Raw genomic sequence first — 26,304 nt, 5'->3', positions numbered from 1 at the left:
CAAAAGGCTGTGGGGATGCTGGGAGAATTGGAGCTTTCAAGATTGAGAGTGATAGACTTTTGTTGAGTAAGGGTATCGAGGGATATGGAGAAACAGCGGGTGAATGGAGTTGAGGGGCAGATCAGCTACGATCTAATTGAATGGCGGAGCAGGCCAGAGGGGCTGAATGGTCTATTCCGGTTCCTAATGTTCCTTTGAGAAATCCCCTCAGTGTCATTGCACATAGATTCACTTTGCACATCATTGGCTTGCTAGGCTGGGGAAGGACCCAGGTGCAGGCTCAACCTTTCGACTGCCCGCAGGAGCTTTGTATCCAGTCTTAACATTTTAATCACAGAACAAAAATAATCCGGCGAAGAAAAACCTGCCAACAACCACAAATAAAAGCAGTTCACCTTTATTTAGATTAATCAAAATTATTAAACAAAAATATTTTATAACAAGAGACCTGCCACTCATACAACACATTGGTTTGACCAATTGTACCTTACAATACAGAAATATTACAGCAGAATTAAACTATAGACTGACTGCAGTTGCTCTAAATCCGCAATTTGCCAGTTAAATCTTTTTTTTACAGAAACATGTTGCTTTTCCCATGTGAAAATCTGGTGTTCAGCTCCTTGGACTTCTTGATTAAGGCTTTCTTCTGGGCCTCGTCGAACCGGTGAACCTGGAGATCTTGATCACGGTCAAACGCCCGTCGCTCCTGGGGTCTGTCTTTCTCATCTTCCGCTTTTCTCTTCAACTTCTTGCTGTGCATGTCGAGAAGGGACTCCGATCGTTTGGACTCCTTGGAACAACAACAAAAAAAAAGTTTCTCGTCGTTTCTATCGAGGAGCTGAGCGCCTTTTCTCATCCTTGGGTATTCCAACTACTGGGTCCCAGGTAAAGGCAACCAAGGTGCTGCAGGACACAAACCCATCTAGTACTGATGGTGCTCCAGCATCGTGGGCTGCAGCCGCAGGCTAGGAATTCACACCGATAGCCACTGACAGTACAGTGTTAGATTTACAATATGTTTCCTCATTGGGGACCAAAGGACTAATCTGAGGGAGAGTCACTCCCAGAACATGGCTCAGGATTGCTACTCTCTGGTTATAACATGTTCCGCCCGGTAATGGTACCGGGAAGATAAGATAACTTGGAGGAGGGAAACACTGCAAGTTGAAATAAATCATTCTCCCTCCCCCCCCCCCCCCCAGCAAGTACCAATAGTAACCAAAGAAGCCTACTCTTTAAGGACATTCTTCACAGTGCCATTCATAGAATTACATACAATTTACAACACAGAAACAGGCCATTCGGCCTAAATGGTCTCTGTCAGTGATTATGCCGCACACTAGCCTCCTCCCTCCCTACTTCATCTACCCCAGCAACATAATCGATTCCTTTCTCCCTCATGTATTTATCTAGCTTCCCCTTAAATACATCTATGCTATTCACCTCAACTACTCCATGTGGTAGCAAGTTCCATATTCTAACCACTCTCTGGATAAAGAAGTTGCTCCTGAATTCCTTATTGGATTTATTAGTGACCATCTTATATTTATGACCTCTAGTTTTGGATTCCCCCATAAGCTGAAACATTTTCTCTACTTCTATCAGCCTGGGTTCCTGGAATTCAAAGGTTAAGAGTGCAGGTCAGTGATGTGGGTGCACAGACTGGACGTGCCTGAAACTGGAATCTACCCCAAGCACTTCACCTTCAGATTGGTCCTTGAATTAAAAAAAATAGAATTTACCATTGAGTTTCTTTAGAGACACAGGAAGTAATTTTGTGTAGGGCTACATGGTTTTAAGTGATTGACCAGTTGAAGAATATTGTCAAAATAAAGTCAGGAGTGTGATGGAATACTCTCCACTTGCTTGGATGAGCAGCTCCAACAACACTCAAGAAGCTCGACACCATCCAGGACAAAGCAGCCCACTTGATTGGCACCCCATCCACCACCCTAAACATTCACTCCCTTCACCACCGGCACACCATGGCTGCAGTGTGTACCATCTACAGGATGCACTGCAGCAACTCACCAAGGCTTCTTCAACAGCACCTCCCAAACCTGCGACCTCTACCACCGAGAAGGACAAGGGCAGCAGGTACATGGGAACAACACCACCTGCACGTTCCCCTCCAAGTCACACAGCATCCCGACTTGGAAATATATCGCCATTCCTTCATCGTCACTGGGTCAAAATCCCAGAACTCCCTAACTAACAGCAGTGTGGGAGAACATTCACCACACGGACTGCAGCGGTTCAAGAAGGCGGCTCACCACCACCTTCTCAAGGGCAATTAGGGATGGGCAATAAATGCTGGCCTCGCCAGCAACGCCAACATCCCATGAACGAATAAAAAAAAAACAATACCAGCATGTCCTTGGTACCCCACTCCACCCAGGGCTGAGCTGCAAACCCCACATCCTATCAAACATCAAGACCACTTCCTTCCACCTCTGTAACATGACTCACCTCTGCCCCTACTTCACCTCCACTACCAGTGAAACCTTTATCCATCTCTAGACTCAAGCGTGGCTCAGTTGGTAGCACTCTCGCCTCATAGTCAGAAGATTGTGGGTTCAAGCCCCACTTCAGACTTGAATGTAAAAATCTAGGCTGGCACTCTAGTGCAGTACTGAGGGAGTGCTGCACTGTCGGATCTTGCCAACTTTCGGATGAAATGTTAAACCGAGGCCTTGTCTGCCCTCTCAGGTGGACATAAAAGATCCCACGGCACTATTTCGAAGAACAGCAGGGGAGTTCTTCCCGGTATCCTGGCCAATATTTATTCCTCAACCAACATCACTGGAACAGATTATCTGATCATTTAGTTCATTGCTGTTGTGGGACCGTGAGCAAGGTCCCACAAACAGCAATGAACTAAATGATGAACTTGCTGTGAGCAAATTGGCTGCCACGTTTCCTACATTACAACAGTGACTATGCTACTAAAGTACTTCATTGGCGCTTTGTGACGTCCTGAGGTTGTGAAAGGCGCTGTATAGTCTTTCTTTCTTTAGACTCAACTGCTCCAATGTCCTCTTTGCCAGCCTCCCATTCTCCATAAACTCCAACTTCTTCTAAACTCAGCTGTCTGTATCCTGTCCTGCACCAAGCACTGCTGGCACATCACTCTTGCCCTCACTGATCAACATTGGTTCGCTGTCCACCCCCCCACCCCCTGACAATGCACTGAATTTAAAATCCTGGTCTTCATTTTCAAATTCCTCCGGAGTCTCATCCCATCCCACCCACCCCCGTCTCCGCTTCATATCCCCTCCCGCACCCTTCGACCGTCCAACTCTGGCCATTAATGCATCGTCCTCCTTACATCTGCCATTAGTGGCCTGGGCTTCAGCCGCCTCAGCCCTAAACCCCGCTGCCTCTCCACCTTCAAAAACCTTCTCAAGACCCATCTTTTTGACCAATCGTTCGGTCACCGTGTCCAAACTCTTGCACCGTTGGTTCGGTGCCTGTTCCTTTATTCCCCCCCTCCTCTGTGAACCTCCTAGAAACACCTCCGTACAGGAAAATAAATGCAAGTCTGTTATTATGAATAGCCTTGAAGCTCAGTTTTAACCTGACAAAAACTCTTCAAACGAATGCAATAAGGAGCCTCGATTAAGATGTGGAGCCATAGTTAAAAATGGCCTTTATGACTTTCAAAGGATAAGTTCATTTTGCATTGTGTTTGGATATAAAACAAACCGCTCACATTGTACGACGCCACCTCTTTGGCCATCCGTTTGTCTCTTTCGGAGAGACTAGGACGCTCCGGTCCCTTCCCAGGGGAGTCTTTGGCTTCTAACATTTCCTGAGGGAGGAAAGCAAATACAGGTGAAGACAGTTACCCAGGCAGAAATTCCTCAGAGGAAATAACACAAGCAGCTTAATATAGCTGACAGCGAATAGCTGAACACAGCCAAAGAAGGCTGCATTTAGTGACACCACAAGTCCTGGCCAGAATGGAGATAATTGATTAATTCAATCAGGCCTGGAGAACCGCACTGCCGTAAGTGATTGGGATTGATTTTACGCACATAATTTGTATTATTTAACTATCCTCCACTCACTGTGTTTTCCTGGAGAAATAATCCTGCTTTTATCGGGAGACTTTGCCGTAGTTTCGGTCTTGAGTTCTGTTTGTTAGAGTTGGTAGAGACTCTGTTTAAATAGACTCGGTTTGTCTTGGGTCCAGATTTCCCTCCCTTAAACAGAAATGTCTCTCCCGCTCTTGCAGCTCAGGGTGAAAGATCTGGCTCAAGCGGGGGTGGAGGAGGGAGACGCTCTCCCCCTCCAATCTCCCCCAGTTCACGGACGCTCTCCCCCTCCAATCTCCCCCAGTTCACGGACGCTCTCCCCCTCCAATCTCCCCCAGTTCACGGACGCTCTCCCCCTCCAATCTCCCCCAGTTCACGGACGCTCTCCCCCTCCAATCTCCCCCAGTTCACGGACGCTCTCCCCCAGTTCATAATGATACTCTCTCCTCGATGGTGAGATCAGGATCGGCTTTTGCAACCCTAGCACAGAGTCTGAAGCCGCCGTTCCAGCTACGAGCTGCGGCTGGGCTCGGCTCACTGAGGAACACCGATTTCCTGGCCCGTTCCCCTCGGACAGCGAATCAGATGCTACATCATAAGCTTGCCATTGTGCTGCCCTAGGAGACAAGTGTTAACTATATCCATGTGATCAATTGGTGTTAATTGTATTAAGGTGGTGTCTATCAATTGGGAACTCTCGTCTCCATTTATAAGAGAGCTGATCTAGGGTGTAGGGTATGGTGTGTGTTGTTGTGTGGAACTCTGTGAATAAAGGCATGGAAGCAACTGAAGACCAGGCTCTAGTATTCTATACTTCATCACCGGGCTATCCAGTTTATAACAACAAGATGTGTACAGATGTGTCTCACTTCACTCCTGCACACAAGAAACTGCCTTCAACCGGACCATACCTAATCAGCCTCAGTATGTGTATATGGTGGGCACAGGGGAGCTTCAATGTACGATCTTTAGGACAATGTAATTAATACCCCATACTTCATCCTGGAGCACTGTGACAGCCATACTGTCACTAGATATGAAATGGAATTGTATTCTATTCTCCAGCAAGTTCCTCAACATAATAAAAAAAGGTTTGATGGTTTTCGCTGTCATGTGCTTATCTGAACACTTTCTAATTTCCTGATGTTTGCTGCCAAATCAATGCCTGACGCATCCCCCCATACTACCCCATAACCCTACAGTGGAACATGTTGCTCCCATCCAGGTTTATATTCAGTTGGTTACAACAAACAACACACAAGAGTCTTGCCGGCACCAAATTAACAGCTAGGCCTTCCTAATGGGGTCTATAATGGCCATTTTCCGAAATGGAAAATAAGTCCATGTAAAATATTATAAATCTTGCACCTGCGCAAACTTCCTGCAAGTGTCACACTTACTTCCGGCGATGCTTTTCCTGTCACGTTGTGTTGAGAGCACCTGTGTTGTTGTGAAACCGGGATCCCTCTGACGCACTGTGAGCAGCACCTTGGGAGGCACTCAATTACGGCAGGAGCAAGACAGCAATCAAAAATACTCGGGACCTACCTGAGCTTTTCTTTCCTTGTCAGCCGGAGTATCTGTCCATATGGACCGGTCAGATGACCCTCCGTTTGCACGCCTCTTAAATGTTCTCGCGCCCAGACCTATGTTTTGTAACTCCGGTGGAAGTTCAGTCATCCAAGACTCTCTGGCCTGTTTCTGGGCATCATCCTGCGACCGATAAGTAAACAGATAAAGGCATCGTGAAAACACGGGAGAAAATTTTAGAGTTTGATTAAAATAAATGATCCCCATGAACACACAAATGCAAAGCCTTGTACCACGCATGTTTCAAAATCAAAACCAGACAAAGAACTTAAATAGATAATTTTTCCGTGACGGGGAAATGCTAAAAGATTAAGCTTCGAGCTAGGTGTTAGGTTCACCAATCGAAGTACATTGTACATGGAGTATCAGGTTTTTTACTTGGTTCTACAAGTCTGATTCTGCAGCAGTAGAATTCCATATATCCTGGGGAAGAGGGAAGGCTGGAGGAGACATATTCGACACTACACGTCGCGTCGCAACTTGAGAGCAGCAAGAATCCACGGCCCACATGCTAACTGGAGGAAGTGGCCGTTCTCCTACCCCGTCCCCAGAGGCCAGCTTTTCTTTCATTCTGCTCGCCCTGCGTTCAATATCTGCCGCCAGGTTGCTTTCAGCCGGGCCTGCCGAGGGCATCGGGCCAATCAGGGTCTCCTCATCACTGGCTTCCTCTGCTGGCTGCAAAACACAAAGGAGTCGGATGACACAATGCTAAGTTGTTGCATCCATTGACATTATGGAGCGGGAGGGGGTCTTTATCTGATTGTTAAACAGATGGTACTCTGCCCTCAGAAGTCTCAGTACTGCTGAACAGTTTTTTTTTAAACCACTTTCACATAATTGAAGATTTATATATCGTTTGCGATTGAGAGACTAGTAAACATTCGAATCTTGGTACAGTTCTGAACCATCAATATTACATTCCAAACGTAGAGAGACTGGCCTGTCAGTCGTAGCTCAATAGGTAGCTCTCTCGCCTCTGAGTTAGAAGGTCGTGGGTTCAAGTCCCACTCCAGAGACTTCAGCACGTAATCTAGGCTGACACTCCAGTGCAGTACTGAGGGAACGCTGCATGGTTGGAGGTGCCGTCGTTTGGATGAAACGTTAAACCGAGTCCCTGCCTGCCCTCTCAGGTGGACGTGAAAGATCCCACAGCACTATTCAAAGTACAGCAGGGGAGTTCTTCCCGGTGTCCTGGCCAACAGTGATCCCTCTAACAAAACCAACGAAACAGATTATCTGGTCATTTATCTGACTGCTGTTTGTGGGACCTTGCTGTGAGAAAATTGTCTGCTGTATTTCCCTACATTACAATACATTTCAAAAGTAATTAATTGGCTATAAAGTGCTTTAGGACATCCTGGGGATGTGAAAGGCGGTATAGAAATGCAAGTTATTTTTTTCCTTGAATTGAATGACAACAAGGGTTTTCAATTCTAGTGATTTTAAACAATTCCTTTCTATTTTTAAAACAAAAGCAAAATACTACGGAAGCTAGAAATCAGAAATAAAGACAGAAAATGCTGGAAAACAGTCAAATAGCATCTGTGGAGAGAGAAACAGAGTTAACGTTTCAGGTCATTGACAGATGCTGCCTGAAACCTGCTGAGTGTTTTCCAGCATTTTCTGTTTTTATTTCTTTCTTTTGGCTGTGCAATTCCCTTGTGGTTAAGGTATTTCTAGACGTCAGGTTAGGATATGTACGGCAAGAAACTGGATCAGTGAAATGCATAAAGTGTACATGGCATGCTGGGTACTCTGGAATTTATCACATGTAAACACCTAATATCCAGGTGTGCGTTATAACTGAGATACATGCAGATTTCCTTTGATGAAGGCAGACCTCAAGGTAAGGTGCTATGTAAATCTTGATACTGATTCCAAGCATAATGAGCTGTGACAGTGCCCGCTCAATTCCTGGTCAACATGAGGCCACAGCACAAAGCTGGCATTTTGCTTATACCCTTCGCTGCGCTTTAGGGCAGGTGCAGTTCTATGATTTACATCCATCCAGTATCAGAACTGCAGCGTAGCACCACTCTGCTGTCTCGAACCTCAGCATCAACAAGGCCTTATGATGAGCTCTTTTTCGTACTGGTCACAGACTGATCACTATCGACTGATCCCCGCTGGAAAGAGCATGTACATGGACAGTGGGTGAGGACGGGATCAGGCACAGTGGTGATGCCCCCGGTTGTCAAACAGCCAGCCCACAATTATTGTTCACATATTAGGAGTGACCTTTCTGGCACAGTACCAGAAGGCGTTCTCTCAACCATACCCAGGAGGGCTCAATAAGAAAGGAAAGAGAATACAGGAATCAAGTCTTAATTTACATCCTCGCCTGCTTTCTTAGGTTTAATTATTTTTGCCAATTAGGTCTCATACACCCATTGCATCTCAGCCTCCATCCCAAGCCTCTGCCAACACTGCTCCATAACTAGCAGGGGATCAGCCCCACAGAAACTCCCACCGTATGGGAACAGTCTCCACTCTGTTACTCCCCACACTGTGATCATGTGGAACAATCAGGGGAATAGTCTCCACTCTGTACCTCCGCACACTGTAATCATATGGGACAATCAGGAATAGTCTCTACTCACCATGATGCCGGATGGGAAAGAATCGGAGGAAACAGTAACTCCCCTCGCTCTTTCTCTTCCCCCTATCACCAACCTGCTATAAAGTGACTTTGGAAGAAACTAGGTTATATTAAAGGAAGTTTAAGGAAGAAGGTGAAAATGATTCTTTGATTCTACTTACCAACGTACTTAAACTTGAGGGTGCAGCTGGTTCGATCTCTTTTTCTGACCTACTGAATCCAGGTGGTAGTGCAGGACCTATAAAAGGCCTAAAAAAAAGCCACAAGTGAATCTTCAGAACGGGGTCTGTATCTCTTTACTGAATCAGACTCTAATGATTTGAGGTTAAGGGCAGGGGCACAGCCCTTCCACACCAAGCCTGCAGATCTAGTGATGAGACCCCAGACTCAGCTGGTGGCCAAACTCTTTTATCCCCAGGTTTGCCAGCTCTCACACTATAAGCCACCATGACGGAAACAGGAGCAAAAAAAGTCTTAGGATTCTCGGGGGTCAGAATTGGAAATTCTACTCCTGGGAAACGAATGATCATTCAAAGCTTACAAACGTAGCAGCATTTCTCTACCTCATGCTGCTCTCAGCTTTCCTAAGAACAAGCCTGTCACTGTGTTGCGAATGTCACTACATGAGAGCTCAAGGATTTTTCTTGCCCTATTTTTGATAATTTTTTCTCTACCCCCACTGCCCCACTCCAAATAAAATCCAATCCCCGAACATCCAGTCAACGGGAATGATACAGATCCGGGGCTCCGTCAATCCCAGTCTCTGACTATAAACAGGACTGATACAGACCCAGGGCTCTGTCAATCCCAATCTCTGACTATAAACAGGTTTGAGACAGACCCAGGGCTCTGTCAATCCCAATCTGTGACCATAAACAGGGTTGAGACAGGCCCATGGCTCTGTCAATCCCAATCTGTGACCATAAACAGGGTTGATACAGACCCAGGGCTCTGTTAATCCCAATCTGTGACTATAAACAGGGTTGATACAGGCCCAGGGCTCTGTCAATCCCAGTCTCTGACTATAAACAGGGTTGATACAGACCCAGGGCTCTGTCAATCCCAATCTGTGACTATAAACAGGGTTGATACAGACCCAGGGCTCTGTCAATCCCAATCTGTGATGAGTCAGCAGGGCTGATGTAGACCCAGGACTCCGGCAGTGCCAGTCTGTGACCAGCCAAGATGTGTTAAGATAGCCTGGGTGATCTGCTGTGCACATTGAGCAGCCTCTGTGTTTGTCACCTTCTCAAAGAGTATTGTGTAGCACAATCCTCCTGGCCACCCTGCCATTCTGAAGTAAATTTAAAGTGCTGATGCACAGCAAATTCTTCCTTGCCAAAGCAGAGGAAACCTCCAGTTTGGACTGAGCTGCTTGGGGAAATGCACGCCACATGCGAGGGACTGAATAACAGTTGGAAAGGTTAAAAACAATCGGTCCCTGATTACTCTTGGGGGGGAAAAAGGGATGATCTGCAGCCTTGTCAGCTGTGGCTCAGTCGGTAGATCTCTTGCCTCCAAGTCAGAAGATTGTGGTTTCAAGTCTCATTCCAGAGACTTGAGCACAAAATCCAGGCTGACACTCCAGTGCAGTACTGAGGGAGTGCTGCACTGTCAGGGGCGCCGTCTTTCAGATGAGACGTTAAACCGAGGTCCCATCTGCCCTCTTAGGTAGACATAAAAGATGCCACGGCATTATTTTGATGAAGAGCAGGAGAATTCTCCCCGATGTCCTGGCCAATATTTAGCCCTCATCAACACCTAAAAACAGATTATCTGGTCATTATCACATTGCTGTTTGTGGGACCTTGCTGTGCGCAAAATGGCTTTCGTATTTCTTGCATTACAATAGTGACTGCACTTGGCTGTAAAGCGCTTTGGGACATCCAGAGGTCATGAAAGGCGCCATATAAATGCAAGTCTTTCTTTTAAATGGAGACCCAACTCTAGGCGCCTGAGTAGGGATGGGCCACTTGTGAAACCATGACAGACTTTGTCATCTAACATGACTATACCTCAAAATGTTCCACCAGATTCTCAATTGGCCCTAAAAGATTGCCCTCTCCCTCCCATCCCTGAGACAGGAATGGATAGGGATTTGCTCCATCACCTGGTGCTGATAGAAATATAAGACTTGACATTGGGGACCTCTAGTGGCAGATAGATTGCAGCGTTTGAATAATTTTGAACTGGATCTGCAGGACAGAAGTAAAATAATACAGCTCCTTTAATAAACCTCCTTTACCGTTCAGGCGATTGCTCTCTTTTTGGAAATCCAGGGGGAAGAGCGGGACCAAAAAATCCATTGTCCTCATCATCATTTTCTTCATCCTGTAGGGCAGCATGCTGCTTGCTTCTTGGGAAAAGAGACATCACCACACAATCAGTAGTGTACACAGTTATATCAATCAGTACTGTGCAAACATCACACAATCAGTGCTGTATACAGTAACACAATCAATACTGTATACAGTAAGTGCTGTATACAGTAACATCACACTCAGTACAGTACACATCACCACACAATTGGTGCCGTACACATTAGTATGAAATCAGTACTGTACAAAGCATCACCACACAAGCAGTACTGCATAAAGCATCACCACACAAGCAGTACTATACAAAGCATCACCATAATCAGTACTGTACATAGGATCAACACACAATCAGTACTGTACAAAATAAAACATAATCAGCACTGTAGAAGCACACAATCAGTACCATACAAAGTAACACATAATCAGCATTGTAGAAAGTAACATCACACAATCAATCAGTACTTTACAAAGGAACATCACAATCACTATTGTACACAGGACCAACACAATCAGTACTATACGAAGTAAAACATAATCAGTACTGTGCAAATCAACACACAATCAGTACTGTACAAAGTAAAACAATCAGTGCTGTAAAAAGTAATACAATCAGTACCGTACAAATCAACATCACCACACAATCAGTACTGTAAACATCACCACAATCACTGTACAAATTAACATCGCAATCACAACTGTACACAGGATCAACACACAATCAGCACTGTTCAAAGTAAAACATAAGTACTGTAGAAAGTAACATCACACAATCAGTACTGTACACCAGCATATAATCAGTATTGTATACATCACCACACAATCAGTACTGTACAAATCAAGGTCACCACAATCAGTACTGTACAAAGCATCACAGTACTGTACAAATCAACACCACCACATTAGTACTGTACAAAGCAACATCAACACACAACCAGTACTGTACACTCAATTACTGTACAAATCAACATCACAACCACTACCGTACACAGGATCAACACCCAATCAGTACTATTGAAAGTAACATCACAATCAGTACTATACAAATCACAATCAGTACATAAACAATTCTGTACACAGCAACATCACCACACAATCACTACTGTACACCACCACAAAATCAATACTGTACAAATTGACATCTGCACACAATCAGTGCTGCACACAGCAACATCACGCAAGCGGTACTGTACAAAGTAACATCACCACACAATCAGTAGTGTAAAATGTAACATCACCGCACAATCAGTTCTGTACACAGCAACAGAAACACAATCAGTACTACACAGTAACAGAAACACAATCAGTACTATACAAAGTATTACCAAATTCAGTACTGTACACAGCATCACCACACAATCAGTCAGGTACATCAACACAATCAGTATCGTACACAGCATCATCACACAAGCAGTAATGTACAAATCAACATTACCACACAATCAGTACTGTACAAAGCAACATCACCGCACAGTTCTGTACACAGCAACATAAACAATCGGTACAGTACACAGGATCACCACATTCAGTACTGTACAAATCAACATCACGATCAGTACTGTACACATCACCTAAGCACTACTGCAAACAGGAACATCAACACACAATCAATACTGTACAAAGTGAAACACAATCGGTACTGTACAAAATAACACACAATCAGTACTGTAGAAAGTATCACACAATCAGTACAGTAGTAACAATCAGTACTGTACAAAGTAACATCACACAATCAGTACATACAAAACACCACTACCACACAAACAGTACTGTACATATCACTACTGTACACATCACACAATCAGTACTTACACAATCAGTACTGAACAAATCTTCATACAATCAGCACTGTTCAAAGCACCACCGCATGATCAGCACTGTACACATCACTACACAACCAGTACTGTACAAATGAACATCACAATCAGTAATATACAACACATGACATAATCAGTAATGTACACATTACTCAGTACTGTACAAATCAATACCATGCAATCAGTACTGTACAAAACATCATTACCACACACAGTACTGTACACATTTACACAGCACTTACACAGCAACATCACACAATCAGTACTGCACACAGCATCACCACACAACCAGTACTATATAAATCAACATCAACGCACCATGCTGTACAAATCCACATCACCACACAATCAGTACTGTACAAATCACCACATAATCAGTGCAGCACACATCACAATCAGTACAACAAAATACCTCAAAATCATATATTTTTTAATTCGTTCATGGGATGTGGGCATCGCTGGCAAGGCCAGCATTTATTGCCCATCCCTAATTGCCCTTGAGAAGGTGGTGGTGAGCCGCCTTCTTGAACCGCTGCAGTCCGTGTGGTGAAGGTTCTTCCACAGTGCTGTTAGGAAGGGAGTTCCAGGATTTTGACCCAGCAATGATGAAGGAACGGCGATATATTTCCAAGTCGGGATGGTGTGTGACTTGGAGGGGAACGTGCAGGTGGTGTTGTTCCCATGTGCCTGCTACCCTTGTCCTTCTAGGTGGTAGAGATCCCAGGTTTGGGAGGTGCTGTCGAAGGAGCCTTGGTGTGTTGCTGCAGTGCATCCTGTAGATGGTACACACTGCAGCCACGGTGCGCCGGTGGTGAAGGGAGTGAATGTTTAGGCTGATGGATGGGGTTCCAATCAAGTGGGCTGCTTTGTCCTGGATGGTGTCGAGCTTCTTGAATGTTCTTGGAGCTGCACTCATCCAGGCAAGTGGAGAGTATGCCATCACACTCCTGACTTGTGCTTTGTAGATGGTGGAAAGGCTTTGGGGAGTCAGGAGGTGAGTCACTCGCCGCAGAATACCCAGCCTCTGACCTGCTCTTGTAGCTGCAATATTTATGTGACTGGTCCAGTTAAGTTTCTGGTCAATGGTGACCCCCAGGATGTTGATGGTAGGGTATTCAGCAATGTAATGCCGTTGAATGTCAAGGGGAGGAGGTTAGACTCTTTCCTAGAATCACAGAAAAATTACGGCACAGAAGGAGGCCATTCGGCCCATCGTGTCTGCGCCGGCTGAGAAACTAGCCACCCAGCCTAATCCCATTTTCCCGCATTAGGCCCATAGCCCTGCAGGTCATGGCTCTTTAGGTGCACATCCAGGTATTTTTTAAACGAATTAAGGGTTTCTGCCTCTATCACCTTCTTAGGCAGTGAGTTCTAGACCCCCACCACCCTCTGGATGAAAATTTTTTTCGTCATTTCCGCCCTAATCCTTCTACCTATCACTTTAAATCTATGCCCCCTGGTTATTGACCCCTCTGCTAAGGCAAATAGGTCCTTCCTTTCCACACTATCTAGTCCCCTAATAATTTTGTACACTTCAATCAAATCACCCCTCAGCCTCCTCTGTTCCAAGGAAAACAAGCCCAGCCTATCCAATCTGACTTGTTGGAGATGGTCATTGCCTGGCACGAATGTTACTTGCCACTTATCAGCCCAAGCCTGGATGTTGTCCAGGTCTTGCTGCATGCAGGCACGGACTGCTTCATTATCTGAGGGGTTGCGAATGGAACAGAACACTGTACAATCATCAGCGATCATCCCCATTTCTGATCTTGATGTGGAGATGCCGGTGATGGACTGGGGTTGACAATTGTAAACAATTTTACAACACCAAGTTATAGTCCAGCAATTTTATTTGAAATTCACAAGCTTTCGGAGGCTTCCTCCTTCCTCAGGTGAATGTGGAAATGATTTCCACATTCACCTGAGGAAGGAGGAAGCCTCCGAAAGCTTGTGAATTTCAAATAAAATTGCTGGACTATAACTTGGTGTTGTAAAATTGTTTACAATTTCTGATCTTATGATGGAGGGAAGGTCATTAATGAAGCAGCTGAAGATGGTTGGGCCTAGGACACTGCCCTGAGGAACTCCTGCAGCAATGTCCTGGGTCTGAGATGATTGGCCTCCAACAATCACTACCATCGTCCTTTGTGCTAGGTATGACTCCAACCACTGCAGAGTTTTCCCCCCGATTCCCATTGACTTCTATTTTACGAGGGCTCCTTGGTGCCACACTCAGTCAAATGCTGCCTTGATGTCAAGGGCAGTCACTCTCACCTCACCTCTGGAATTCAGCTCTTTTGTCCATGTTTGGACCAAGGCTGTAACAAGGTCTGGAGCCGAGTGGTCCTGGCGGAACCCAAACTGAGCATCGGTGAGCAGGTTATTGGTAAGTGCCGTTTGATAGCACTGTCGACGACCCCTTCCGTCACTTTACTGATGATTGAGAGTAGACCGATGGGGCGCTAATTGGCCGGATTGGATTTGTCTGCTTTTTGTAGACAGGACATACCTGGGCAATTTTCCACATTGTCGGGTAAATGCCAGTGTTGTAGTTGTACTGGAACAGCTTGGCCAGAGGCACGGCTAGTTCTGGAACACAAGTCTTCAGCACTACAGCCGGGATGTTGTCGGGGCCCATAGCCTTTGCTGTATCCAGTGCACTCAGCCGTTTCTTGATATCAGGTAGAGTGAATCGAATTGGCTGAAGACTGGCTTCTGCGATGGTGGGGATATCAGGAGAAGGCCGAGATGGATCATCTACTCAGCACTTCTGGCTGAAGATGGTTGCAAATGCTTCAGCCTTGTCTTTTGCACTTACGTGCTGGACTTTGCCATCATTGAGGATGGGGATGTTCATGGAGCCTCCTCTTCCCATTAGTTGTTAATTGTCCACCACCATTCACGACTCGATGTGGCAGGACTGCAGAACTTTGATCTGATCTTTGCTTAGCTCTGTCCATAGCATGTTGCTTCCGCTGTTTAGCATGCATACAGTTCTGTGTTGTAGCTTCACCAGGTTGGCACCTCATTTTTAGGTACGCCTGGTGCTTCTCCTGGCATGCTCTTCTACACTCCTCATTGAACCAGGGTTGATCCCCTGGCTTGTTGGTAATGGTAGAGTGAGGAATATACCAGTCCATGAGGTTACAGATTGTGCTGGAATACAATTCTGCTGCTGATGGCCCACAGCGCCTCATGGATGCCCAGTTTTGAGCTGCTAGATCTGTTCTGAATCTATCCACAATCAGAACCATACTGTACAAAGTAACATCACACGATCAGTCCTGTACAAAGTAACATCATACAACCAGTAACGTACAAAGTTGCATACAATCCCATACTATACAAAGTAACTTCACACAACCAGTACTGTAGAAAATAACATCACAATCAGTACTGTACACAGGATCACCACACAATCAGTACTGTACACAGGATCACCACACAATCAGTACTGTACACAGGATCACCACACAATCAGTACTGTACACAGGATCACCACACAATCAGTACTGTACAAAATACCACACAATCAGTACTGTACAAATTAACACTACAATCAGTACTGTACACAGTAACATCACACAATCGGTACAGTACAAAGTATCATCACAATCAGTAATGTACACAGGAGCACCACCACAATCAGTACTATAAGAGACACAATCAGTACTGTACAAAACATCACAATCAGTACTGTACAAAGCAACACAACCAGAACCATACAAATCACCACAGTACTGTACAAAGCAACATCACACAATCAGTACTGTACAAAGTATCACCACGGTCAGTACTGTACACAGCAATATCACCATAATCGGTACTGTACAAATCAATATCACCAATCAGTGCTATACACAGGAACATCACAATCAATCAGTACTGTACAAAGTAACAATCAGTGCGGTACAAAGTAACATCACACAATCAGTAATGTACAAAGTAGTATACAATCCCATACCGTACAAACAGTACTGTACACATCACCACACAATCAGTACTGTACAAAACATCAACACAAATCAGTACTGTATGCAGGAACATCACACTCAGTGCTATACAAAGTAACATCATACAATCACATACTGTTATATCACAAAAACACTACTGTACAAATTAACACAATCAGTACTTTAGAAAGTAGCATCGCAATCATATACTGTACAAAACACAATCAGCACTGTCCACATCACACAATCAGTATCATACAAATCAACATCAACACAATCAGGCTGTACACATGATCACACAATCAGTATTGAACAAAGTATCATACAATCACATACTGTACAAAGTAACACAATCAGTACTGTAGAAAATGACATCACACAATCAATACTGTAGACATCACACAATCAATACTGTATAAATCAACCTCAAAACAATCAGGGCTGTGCACAGGAACACCACATAATCAGTACTGTACAAAACATCATGCAATCTGTACTGTAGACAGTATCAATCAATACTGAACAAAGTATCATCACCACAAACAGTACTGTACACAGCAACATCACACCAACAGTGCTGTACACAGCAACATCACACCAACAGTGCTGTACACAGCAACATCACACCAACAGTGCTGTACACAGCAACATCACACCAACAGTGCTGTACACAGCAACATCACACCAACAGTGCTGTACACAGCAACATCACACCAACAGTGCTGTACACAGCAACATCACACCAACAGTGCTGTACACAGCAACATCACACCAACAGTGCTGTACACAGCAACATCACACCATCAGTGCTGTACACAGCAACATCACACCATCAGTGCTGTACACAGCAACATCACACCATCAGTGCTGTACACAGCAACATCACACCATCAGTGCTGTACACAGCAACATCACACCATCAGTGCTGTACACAGCAACATCACACCATCAGTGCTGTACACAGCAACATCACACCATCAGTGCTGTACACAGCAACATCACACCATCAGTGCTGTACACAGCAACATCACACCATCAGTACTGTACACAGCAACATCACACCATCAGTGCTGTACACAGCAACATCACACCATCAGTGCTGTACACAGCAACATCACACCATCAGTGCTGTACACAGCAACATCACACCATCAGCGCTGTACACAGCAACATCACACCAACAGTACTGTACACAGCAACATCACACCAACAGTACTACACAAAGCAACATCACACTATCAGTACTGCACAAAGTAACATACAATCGGTACTGTACAAAGTAGCATCATACAATCACAATGTACAATCACAATGTACAATCATGCAATCGGCACTGGACACGGCAACATCACGCAATCGGCACTGGACACGGCAACATCACGCAATCGGCACTGGACACGGCAACATCACGCAATCGGCACTGGACACGGCAACATCACGCAATTCGGCACTGGACACGGCAACATCACGCAATTCTGCACCGGACACGGCAACATCACGCAATCAGCACCGGACACGGCAACATCACGCAATCAGCACCGGACACATCACCGTCACCACGCAATCGGTACTGTACAAATCACTGTCACCACGCAATCGGTACTGGGCACATCACCGTCACCACGCAATCGGTACTGGACACATCACCGTCACCACACAATCGGTACTGGACACATCACCGTCACCACGCAATCGGTACTGTACAAATCACTGTCACCACGCAATCGGTACTGGACACATCACCGTCACCACGCAATCGGTACGGTACACATCACCGTCACCACGCAATCGGTACGGTACACATCACCGTCACCACGCAATCGGTACAGTACACATCACCGTCACCACGCAATCGGTTCCGTACAAATCAACATGATCACACAATCAGTACCGTACAAATCAACATCACAGCACATTGATTCCCCAATAGCCTCAGAGCTGTGGTTAAGCACTTAAACCAAAACCATAAGTCAAGCTGCTTCAAGGCTAGGCTGCACTTCTAGTTTGAGCCAATTCAAAATGGCCTCCGTTCTTCATGCCAAGCTTAATGTAGTTAGTTACGAATACGCATGCACACCCACACATGATCAGGTCTAGTGACCAAGCAGAACCTGCTTACCTGGGTCTCGACTTGCCATTACTTTCCTCCGTAACTGTATGGCCAGATTTCCTCAACTCCAGGGGTGAGGTTTGCTGCCCCTCATCGGTGCACTGGACACTTGCTTCATCATCACCCGAACTTTCTGAGCTCTTGCTCGACCGAAATCCTGGAGGCAGTGCTGGTCCTGCAACTGTTACAGAATGTTGTAACAAAGAATTCTTCACATTCAGGGATAAAACATAGTTATAAAGTATAGCCTTCATTGACCACTGAGGAAATTAATTGATGAATTTAAAATGAAACTTCTCTCTTCACCAGTGTGTGTGGTAGTGTGTGTGAGTGGCAGGCACAGACCTAACTCTGTAGTCACACACTGCACCACCACTTCTCTGCTTCAGTCAATAGGTACAGGCACAGCAAAATAGTGATTGGGATCGGGACAGAGGGAGGGAGGGAGGGAAGGAAGGAAGGCAGTTGCATTTATATCACAACCTCAGGATGACCCACAGAGCTTCACAGCCAATTAATTGGTTTTAAGTGCAGTCACTGTTGTAGGGAAATATGGCAGCCAATTTGCACACAGCAAGTTCCCACGAACAGCAGTGAGACAAATGACCAGATAATCTGTTTTTGGTGGTGTTGTTTGAAGGAGGAATGCTGGCCAGGACACCGGGAGAACTCCCCTGCTCCTCTTGAATAGTGCCACGGGATATTTTACATATATCTGAACAGGGAGATGGGTCTCGTTTAAACGTCTCATCTGAAAGATGGTGCCTCTGACAATTCAGCAGTCTCTCAGTCCTGCACTGAAGTGTTGGTGTGGATTATTGTCTGGGGAGATGAGAATTTTTTTTTAATGCAGCAAGTTGTTATGATTTGGAATGCACTGCCTGAAAGGATAGTAGAAGCAGATTCAACAGTAACTTTCAAAAGAGAATATACTTGAAAAGGAACAATTTGCAGGGCAACAGAGAACGAGCAGGGAAGTGGGACTAATTGGATAGCTCTTTCAAAGAGCTGGTAAAGGCACAACGGGCCGAATGGCCTACTTCAACGATTCTATAGCAGGAAATTCCACTTCACACAGAGAATGAGCACGCTGTGGAATAAATTTCCAAATAAGAGTTGTGAAGGCAAAAATGCTGGATGTATTTAAGGAACGCTTGGTCGTGAAAGGCACTATATAAATGCAAGTTTTTCTTTCTTTGTATTCTGATTTAATATTTATCCACCAATGAGGCGACAACACCAGAAACAGCACTTTCCAAACTTAATACACAATATTTCAACCGGGGCGAACCAGCGAATAAGATAGACAAGTGCAAATAGGGTTGAATTAACTGGGTTTTGAGATCAATCTAAAATATATTAGAAGTCTTGGAAATAGCACACACTTCCCGCAAGCACAACATTTACCTTGTCACATTTAACTGCTGCATGTCATTTTAGCATATTCTCTGACTCACCATTAGCAACAGCATGGGAGAGCTACTAGTATATTTAATGTTTAGATATGTCTAACACAGAGATACATAGATAATGATCAATAGGTCGTTCATCCTTGAGAGGAGGCATCTAAAATCTTACAGTTAATGGTACAGAAAAAGTAAATCCAAAAAATTGTTTCAAACTAAATTGAGAAAGTAGAATTTGGGGACACTGGGTTAAATAAAAAGCAAATTTTAGCATAAATGTCTTTCCTGATCTTTAAGTGCATGATGGGTTTTGATAGATTAGATTGGGAGAAACTGCTTCCACTGGCTGGAGGACACAGATTTAACATAATTGGCAAAAATTCCAGAGAGGAGATGAGAATTGTTTTTTACGCAGCGAGTTGTTATGATCTGGAAGGGTGGTGAAAGCAGATTCAATAGTAACTTTCAGAAGTAAGGAGTCGTACAACACCAGGTTATAGTCCAACAGCTTTATTTGAAATCACAAGCTTTCGGAGCTTTTCTCCTTCGACATTTGAAGCTTTTCTCCTTCCTCACCTGACGAAGGAGAAAAGCTCCGAAAGCTTGTGAATTCAAATAAAGCTGTTGGACTATAACCTGGTGTTGTACGACTCCTTACATTTGTCCACCCCAGTCCATCACCGGCATCTCCACATCACAACTTTCAGAAGGGAATTGGATATATACTTGAAAAGGAGAATTTTGCAGGGCTGTGGGGAAAGAGCAGGGGAATGGGACTAATTGGACAGCTCTTTCAAAGAGCGGGCACAGGCACGATGGGCCGAACGGCCTCCTCCTGTATGATTTTATGTGACTGATATAGATAAGCACCTGTTAACATATTAAAAATCTTGTGTATAACGCACACTCGCTGCAAGCGTCACCCACCCCACCCCCAGTATACTGCCCATTACCTCAAAGTAAAACAGTAGCACGTCTGGATCGAAGAGGTGAGGAAGGTACGAATCAATAGGCTTTGACTAAGTGGCTTTGACGGTACGCATGATGTGGAGATGCCGGTGATGGACTGTGCGCTGTGCGTTACAGGGCACAACATCCATCCCCCTGGTTACAAAACTGCAGATCTCTCGACTCATCGTCGGCAACGCCACAGGTGGTCTTTCCCCCATTGTAAACACGGGCAACGACATCGATATAAAACATCGCGCTGCATCTGTGAAACACGGAGCGCTCGCAGCCCTGCAGAGGCTCCGTGAAAGGAAGGGGGGTAAGGTGGGGTGGGCCTGGGCCTGGGCCAGGGCCGGGGCCGGGGCCGGGGCCGGGTTCGCGACACGAGCGGTTCCAAAACAAAGCCACGCACCTGTATCATCGAAGGCCGCTTTCGAACGCCGCCGGCGGTCCGGCTCGGACTCGGAATGCTGCCCCCGCGCTGTCCTGTAGCCGGGAGGCAGCGCGGGCCCGATGAGGGACGCGTTCTCCTCAGACATGACAGACCCCCGAGACCGAGACCGAGTCCTCCCTCAGCCGCCGCCGCCGCCGCGCGCCGATGACGTGTCGTCGCGACCAACTGCCAGAGACATTTACAATTCAACAACAACAAACAACAATCACATCTTATTTGAATGTTTAAAACGACATAAAATCAACCGCAGTGACTAAAGCCACGATTTAGTATAAAGATCGGTGCACTTCAGTCGAACGGAGCAAGGGGGGGCTTGTTCCCTCCCGTCCCGTTAGCGGCAAGATGGAGCCCTCATGCCTCACTCCCCTTGGTCCTCCCAGCGTAGCGCGCCTGGTGTTGGGAGGACCTCGGGTAGTGTGAAGGGGCACGAGGAGTGACGAATAAGGAAAGCGCCGCCACATGGTGAACGGCTGGTGCGGCGACGACTGCAGCCGAGAGGTCGGACGGGCGGAATGAACGAGTTCGGATTTTACCCGCCGCCGGTTTTCCACCCACCGGCTCGGTTGTTGTTGCGGCCTGCGGTTTTCTCGCCGTCTCCTGCGGCGTGGCAGCAGCAGCAGCCGCCTCCATGGGACGGAGGGGCGGCTGGGGCACGGCGCGGGCCGCCCTGGGGAATGGGGACCGGGCAACGCAACTCGTCCTGGTTAAACGCCTGTCACAGCAGCCAGTTTCAGGGTAAGATGATTCTTGACACGTTTGTAGGATGCTTGAGTTATAAAACGGGGGGGGGGGGGGGGGGGACAGAGTTAGAGAGAGACTGAAGGGAGAACTGCCATTGCAGCTTTCCCGTGGCGTTGCTCATGGTGATTTGTAAGCGTGTGACAGGATGTAAGTGTCCTGCAGTTAGAGCAACTGCACTCTATGTGCAAGACTGCTAACGTGCTACGGGTATATATCTGTGGAGAGATGCCAGTGCCACAGCTCTATTCGTAAAGGGATAAACCAGGTGACTAAGGACCAGTCACTAAACATTGATAATGGGGGCCATAATATGGTTTCTGGATGGTTAATACTCATCCAGAAAGTCTTGGATTAATTAAGAACAACCAAGATGGATTTGTAAAATTTTAACAAAGTTAGTAAAGTTCTTTGAGGAAATAAAGGAAATGTAGCTGATTTGTATATGAATTTTTAAAAGGCTTTTGGTAAGGTGCCACTCGGGAGGCTTGTAGATGAAGTTATGGCATGGTATTAAAGGGAATGTGTCAGCTTGTTAAAGGACAGAAAGGAGTAATAGTTAATGGCTATCTTTTGGACTGGATGGATGTAAACAGTGGTGACCTGCAGGGGTCATTGTTGGAACCATTGCTCTTGTATATAAATGATCTGGACTTCAGAAGATGGAACACAATGTCGAAATGTTCAGACAATGCAAAAGTAGGAAGCATGGTTTACTGAAAAGGACTGTAAGGAGGGAGACAAATTACTAGGTTGGTGCAAAACCATGTCAGATGAAATTTTAAGGTTGAGGAATCTGAAGTGATACATTTTGGGGGGAAGAATGGAGAGAACATCGACTTAGTGTTAAAACTTTAAAGGGAGTAGAGAGCTTAGGGGTTCAGGTGCACAGTGGGAGAACAAATTGATAAAGCTGTTTTTTAAAAAAAAAGTGCAGGTTGGATTTTAGGTTTTATAAATGGAGGCATTGAGTACATAAGCAAAGAGGTAACGCTCAACCTATACAAATCATTGGTTAGGCTGCAGTTGGGAATTATGCTCAATATGTTAAGGGAATATATTTGTACAGGTTTAGCATTTGCTCTTGGCTTTTGTAAGTGCTTTATCTTCTATTGCATAGGTCAATTGAATGGCAAAGCCAATGTTACCAGGATAACTTCAAACAGCTTCCTTGCCACTGAGGAAGGCATTGATGATAAATAACAGGTAGTCCATCCAAGGAGTGTGTCAGCAAATTTCAATGACTTCAGAAATTATTTTCTGTAAAGCATTCAATATCCTGTGAAGCCTACTGGTCATGCAAACCTTCAGGTGAAGCAGTGGACACTAGGTGGTTGCACTCCATATCAGAGAATTAAACATGGGCAAGCAGCCAGAGACCGCATCCCTGGTGATTTTCTGCATCCTGGACCTGAGCACAGCGGATTTTGCCAGGTCTAAGATCAGACCTACCAGGAGGCTCAGCCTCTGCACCTGGTGAACAAAAATAAATGTGATTGAGTAAGTGCTCAGTCAGTGTTACAATTAAGCAATTGATTATATCTAGACTGGAGTCACTCAGTCTGCAAGATGGAGCTTGTATGCTGACAGTGAGCTGCTGAGTGTACAAATAAACTTTTGTTTCGACTGGAATACGTACAGGCTCCCTTTTCCTCCCTTCCCCTGCAGCAGGAGGACACCATTAATAGACGAACAGACAGCCTGTCCACAATAATAAAAATAGAATCAAATAATTGGAGTAACAGTCATTAAAATTGACTTAAATGGGCAGTCTATCCATTTTGGCACCCACTAGTCATAGAAGGCTTTGAGTCAACTGATGGACACTGGCTGGTCAGACTCTGCAGATGCAGACTCTGACTCTGACTCTGCACAAACCAGTGTTTTAAATGTGGGCAGACAATTAGAGCCTCCCTGCCTAGCGATCCTTCAGATCCTGGACTTAGGAAATGTTTGTTTAATGCTGCTGAATGTGAAGTTAGTTTTTAACTGTAATTAGTCTTATTTGGTTTGCTTTGCCATTAGTTGCTAGATTATTAGAAACTTATTAGGACATTTCAAGCCAGCAGTTCTGACAAAAAGGAAGAGTGAAGTTTGCATGAATTATTTCTAAATATTAACACAACCCTTGAATTAAATTGCTTCTGCCAGCTACTGGTTAGGCAGTTATTTGTTCTTTGTAATACTGCGTATATATCCATATATACTTTAAAATTTTGCTTATAGGGTGCACTTCCTGTAAGTGTAACACTTAGTTCCTGAAACAATATCCCCATCATAATGATGTTTCCTCTGATGCACTGTGAGCAACGGCACGGGAAATCTGCCAGTAATGAAGTAAACATCTTGTGTATAGAGTGCACATCCTACGTGTGTCACTCTTTCTGCCGCACTTTCCCTGTCGCACTCTTCTGACTCACCATGGGCAATGCCACAGGAGATCGGCATGCATTATATATAATTAATTTTTATATAATGTTTCTTTTGAAAATAAATTTCTTGCTGGTGATGTATCGGATGCGATGAATATGATTGGCATGGTCTGATTACATGAACGGGTAGTAAACACAGTGTTGTAAGAACTTTATTTACAGAACACTATTTAACTGGCACTATATCAGGAGCGTCCAAACACAACTACTTGTCACTTGTTTTAACATGTAATCCTTTTTATGTCACATCACAAGTGGCAGTATAAAACACATCCTCACTGTTTCCAAACCACTTAAGTGTTCAGAGAAGGTGTACATGGGTGTCATTCTGGATCGTTCCAGCAAATTTTAATCCAGAATATTTCAGAATCTATCAGATAATGCTCCAGAGTGTAATTTTTGTCTCATTTTAAACTGCTGTCATTGCTAGTGTAAATATTCTAAAGGGAGAAATGATTTACAGCCCTGGTCTGTCTGTACAGAAATGATGAAACACCGTCACTAAGTAAATAGCTCCTTAAGTCGCACACCTCCTACCCCGTCCCAGCTGGTGCGCCAATGAGCCTGAGCGTCACTGTGCCATACGCAAGCTGTGGAATGGAGATATACTGTGTGTGAGGTAAACGTGGTTTGGGAACTCTCGAGCTGACCAGATCAAGGTGCCAGCCCTGGGCAATAGCAGGGATGCTTCTGTGGGTGAGAATACCTATTTTAAGGTTCAAAGTATATTTGAGCCTCCAACAATAAGCTGGTGCCTTCTTCTCTGACAGGTACAGTCAATCCTCTTCAGCAACTTCCTTCATTGAATAGTCTATTAGCATGTTTAGCTGTTGACTTGAGTTTGGTGAAACTTTTTAATGTCTATTTAGGGTCCTAACTCTCTCTCACTTATCCATAAATTAAACCAGGTAACCATAACCAGTTTAACCAGAAGTGGTCAAACCAGCAAGCTTCATCCCAATGGTCTCCAAACACCAACCAATATGACTCCAGAAAACACAAGGTAATGCAGATTTCCCACAATTCAACTCTGACACTATTCTCTGCTGCATATTTAGTTTGGACAGGCCACTTGTTTTTAATAATTAGTGATGCTCTCCTCCTAGGGGTATTTATATAGCCCCTTTCACATCCTAAGAATGTCCCAAAGCGCTTCACAGCCAATGAATTACTTCAGAATTGTTGCCACTGTTGATGTGTAGGCTAACGTGGCAGCTAAATTGCGCACAGCAAGGTCCCATAAACATCATTCAATGAACGACCAGCTAATATGATTTTGGTGCTGTTCGTTGAAGGAGTAATGTTGGTCAGGACACCAGGAGAATTCCCCTTCTCTTCGAATAGTGCCACAGGATCTTTTACATATATCTAAACAGAGAGATAGGTCTCGGTTTAACATCTGATCTGGCACCAGTCTTTCAGTCCTGCACTGAAGTGTTGGTCTGGATTTTTTTTTTTTATTCGTTCATAGGATGTCGGCTTCGCTGGCAAGGCCAGCATTTAATGTCCATCCCTAATTGCCCTTGAGAAGGTGGTGGTGAGCCGCCTTCTCGAACTGCTGCAGTCCGTGTGGTGAAGGTTCTCCCACACTGCTGTTAGGTAGGGAGTTCCAGGATTTTGACCCAGCAATGATAAAGGAACGTCAATATATTTCCAAGTCGGGTTGGTGTATGACTTGGAGGGGAACGTGCAGGTATTGGTGTTCCCATGTACCTGCTGCCCTTGTCCTAGGTGGTAGAGGTCGTGGATTTGGGAGGTGCTGTCGAAGAAGCCTTGGCGAGTAGCTGCAGTGCATCCTCTAGATGGTACACACTGCAGCCATGGTGCACCGGTGTTGGAGGGAGTGAATGTTTAGGGTGGTGGATGGGGTGCCAATCAAGCGGGCTGCTTTGTCCTGGATGG

The 26,304-nt window shown here is 45.2% G+C and overlaps 2 protein-coding genes across 3 annotated transcripts in view; one reads left to right on the top strand and one right to left on the bottom strand.

The window, feature by feature from the left end:
- Positions 1-381: 381 nt before the first annotated feature.
- gpalpp1 (GPALPP motifs containing 1) lies at positions 382-21,581 on the bottom strand. Of its 2 annotated transcripts, none has more exons than XM_067992528.1 (8): positions 21,191-21,581; positions 18,434-18,605; positions 10,475-10,585; positions 8,391-8,478; positions 6,171-6,305; positions 5,589-5,753; positions 3,716-3,814; positions 382-793 (listed from the first exon to the last, which is right to left on the bottom strand). In XM_067992528.1, exons 1-8 carry the CDS (start codon positions 21,315-21,317, stop codon positions 575-577), a joined length of 1,116 nt encoding a protein of 371 aa, XP_067848629.1. In that variant the 5' UTR covers positions 21,318-21,581; the 3' UTR covers positions 382-574. The 2 variants fall into 2 exon arrangements, with proteins under 2 accessions (XP_067848629.1, XP_067848630.1); XM_067992529.1 differs by having other exon boundaries at positions 10,475-10,582.
- Positions 21,582-21,672: 91 nt separating this feature from the next.
- Positions 21,673-26,304, top strand: part of nufip1 (nuclear FMR1 interacting protein 1) — a 44,357-nt gene continuing 39,725 nt past the window's right edge. Inside the window, exons 1-2 of the mRNA XM_067992527.1 lie at positions 21,673-21,967; positions 25,311-25,405. Of these exons, the coding sequence (XP_067848628.1) occupies positions 21,745-21,967; positions 25,311-25,405 (318 nt within the window). The 5' untranslated portion in view covers positions 21,673-21,744. The remainder of the gene's footprint in view (positions 21,968-25,310; positions 25,406-26,304) is intronic.

The sequence above is a fragment of the Heptranchias perlo genome, chromosome 11 (genome assembly GCF_035084215.1).
Source record: "Heptranchias perlo isolate sHepPer1 chromosome 11, sHepPer1.hap1, whole genome shotgun sequence".
Lineage (NCBI taxonomy): Eukaryota > Metazoa > Chordata > Chondrichthyes > Hexanchiformes > Hexanchidae > Heptranchias > Heptranchias perlo.
Note: the sequence above shows the minus strand (reverse complement) of the source record. Positions and strands in the feature narration are given on the sequence as shown.